The sequence below is a fragment of the Carlito syrichta genome, unplaced genomic scaffold, assembly GCF_000164805.1.
Source record: "Carlito syrichta isolate Samal-C Ts95f unplaced genomic scaffold, Tarsius_syrichta-2.0.1 Scaffold302419, whole genome shotgun sequence".
Lineage (NCBI taxonomy): Eukaryota > Metazoa > Chordata > Mammalia > Primates > Tarsiidae > Carlito > Carlito syrichta.
Genome location: NW_007246515.1, coordinates 224,593 through 227,521, shown reverse-complemented (window position 1 = coordinate 227,521; position 2,929 = coordinate 224,593). Strand labels below are relative to the sequence as shown.

At 52.1% G+C, this 2,929-nt stretch overlaps 1 protein-coding gene across 1 annotated transcript in view; it reads right to left on the bottom strand.

Annotated features, from left to right (window-relative positions):
• The window catches only part of PARP4 (poly(ADP-ribose) polymerase family member 4), an 81,329-nt gene that overhangs the window by 34,904 nt on the left and 43,496 nt on the right, over positions 1 to 2,929 (bottom strand). Inside the window, 1 exon segment of the mRNA XM_008056624.2 lies at positions 400 to 564. Within this exon segment, the coding sequence (XP_008054815.1) occupies positions 400 to 564 (165 nt within the window).

Genomic DNA, 2,929 nt, shown 5'->3' with positions numbered 1-2,929 from the left:
GGCCGCTCCCGGCCACCGCAGCCTTGACCTGCTGGGCTCCGGTGATCCTTCCGCCTCAGCCTTCCGGGTAGCCGGAATTACAGGCGTGGGCTACCATGCCTGGCTAATTTTTTGATTTTATTGTAGAGATGAGGTCTCGCCAAGTTGCCCAGGTGGGTCTCGAACCTGCGGGCTCAGGCAATCCACTCACCTCGGCCTCCCAAAGCACGGGATTACAGGCTGAGCCACCAAGCCCAGCTTCCTTATTCTTTTCACTTTACAGATATAACACGTCTAAACGCATAAATGACAGTAAGGTTGACATAGGTGAAAGTATTGCATTTGGACATTTTTTTCTCCCCCTTGTGCATAAATCCCCCCAAAAAATGCTTCTTAGAGTCTTATCTCAAGCATACGAACCTGGAGGTTTTCATCCAAAGCCCTGTCCTGCTGCCAGGGCGCCACAGTGGCAGGCAGGAAGAAGATGGCGGCCAGGCCCTGGATGCTAAGCTCTGTGATGTAGGTGATCTTGATAAGTACCTTAGCCTTAGGCGGTAAGTTTCCAACACTTACAGTAAAAACCTCCTGAAACAGACACACGTGACTCAGTGACTCAGTGACTCAGCTTATGGCTCAAAAGTACACCCATTCTGTGCCAGCTAACCCCTCAAGTTTCTTAAACAACTTGAATCACAGTTCTTCCAAGTTCTTCCTCAGAAAAACGGTAACAGACCCGACCAGACACACGGGGAGTGGGGTGGGGATGGGGGGCACAGGAGAATCCTGAAGCAGTGGTGAGACAGGAGAGACATCGGAGGGAGGTGGAAGGAAAGGGTGCCAGGCAGCTACCCTGGAGACTCACCCATGGACTCTGCCTAGTGGCCTTGGCTGGGTGGGCTGTAGTGCACGGGTGGCCTCTAGTGCATGGGTGGGTTCTAGTGCATGGGTGGGTTCTAGCACATGGGTGGGTTCTGGTGCACAGGTGGGCTCTGCTGCACAGGTGGGCTCTGCTGCACAGGTGGCCTCTGGTGCACCCATAGAAGCCCTTTCTTGGAGAACCAGCGGCCTCCTAGACCTCCATGGCACTCAGCACCAGTTCCGCTGGCAGCTTACTCAAAGCTTGGCTTAATTATCTTACCCTATGGAATTTGTCATTTAGAAAAAGTATTTAGGTATCTATTTTTTTTTTTTTTTTTTTGAGTTGGAGTCTCACTCTGTTGCCCAGACTGGAGTGCAGTGGCCGCTCCCGGCCACCGCAGCCTCGACCTGCTGGGCTCCGGCAATCCTTCCGCCTCAGCCTTCCAAGGAGCTGGAAGTACAGGCATGTGCTACCACGCCCGGCTGATTTTTTTTTGTTTTTGTTTTTTGAGTTGGAGTCTCACTCGGTCGCCCAGACGAGTGCAGTGGCCGCTCCCGGCCACCGCAGCCTCGACCTGCTGGGCTCTGGCGATCCTTCTGCCTCAGCTTTCCGAGTAGCCGGAATTATAGGCATGCGCTACCACGCCTGGCTGATTTTTTGATTTATTGTAGAGATGAGGTCTTGCTGCTCAGGTGGGTCTCAAACCCGCGGGCTCAGGTAATCCACTCACCTCAGCCTCCCAAAGGCGCGGGATTACAGGCTGAACCACCGAGCCCGGCTAGGTATCTTTTTTTAAATTTTGTTATTTTTGGAGACGGAGTCTCACTCTATTGCCCAGGCTGGAGTGCAGTGGTATACTCACAGCCACCGCAGACATGACCAGCTGGGTTCAGGCAATCCTTCTACCTCAGCCTTCCAAGTAGCTGGAACTATAGGCATGCACCACCATGCCTGGCTAAGTTTTTGATTTATTGTAGGAGATGAGTTCTCGCCAAGTTGCCCAGGCTGGTCTCGAACCTGTGAGCTCAGGCAATCCTCTCACCTCGGTCGCCCAAAGTGCCGGGATAATAGGCATGAGCCACCACATCTGGCCACATTGATTTTCTTTTCTTTTCTTTTCTTTTTGAGTTGGAGTCTCACTCCGTTGCCCAGGTTGTAGTGCAGTGGCACATTCATGGCCATCCCAGCATCGACATGCTGGACTCAGGCAATACTTCTGTCTCAGCCTTCCGAGTAGCTGGAAATACAGGTGCGCACTACCATGCCCAACTAATTTTTTGATTTATTATAGAGATGAGGTCTGGCCAAGTTGCCCAGGTTGGTCTCGAACCTGTGGGCTAAGGTAGTTCTCTCACCTTGGCCTCTCAAAGTGCTGGGATTACAGGCTTGAGCCACCCCATCAGGTCTGTATTGATTTTTGACTGTGTATTGGGGAGAGGCTGGTGGCCCTGACCCCTACTTTGTCTAAGGGTCAACTGTATTGTAAATGCTAAAGTAGGCCAGTGGTAGCTCTTACCATAATCCCAGTACTTTCAGAAGTCAAGGCAGAAGGACTGCTTGAGCCCAGGAGTTTGAGACCAGCATGGGTAATGTAGTGAGACTCTGCAAAAAATTTTAAAAAGCCTGTCAGGTGTGGTGGTGCATGCCTATAGTTCTAGCTACTAGGGAGGCTGAGAAAGAAGGATCACCGGAGCACAGGAAGTCAAAGTGTGGTGAGCTGTGAGCATGCCACTACAGTCCAGCCTGGGTGATAGAGTGAAACCCCCAACTCAGAAACAAAAACAAACCCTAAAGCAGTGCTGACCAATATAACTTTCTATGATTAAAAAAATGTTCTGAGCCAGGCTCGGTGGCTCAGCCTGTAATCCCGCGCCTCTGGAGGCTGAGGTGAGTGGATTGCTTGAGCCCGTGGGTTCAAGACCCGCCTGGGCAACTTGGTGAGACCTCATCTCTACAATAAATAAAAAAATCGGCCGGGCGTGATAGCACGCGCCTGTAGTTCCAGCTGCTTGGAAGGCTGAGGCGGAAGGAGAGCCCAGCAGGTCGAGGCTGCGGTGGCCAGGAGCAGCCACTGCACTCCAGCCTGGGCAA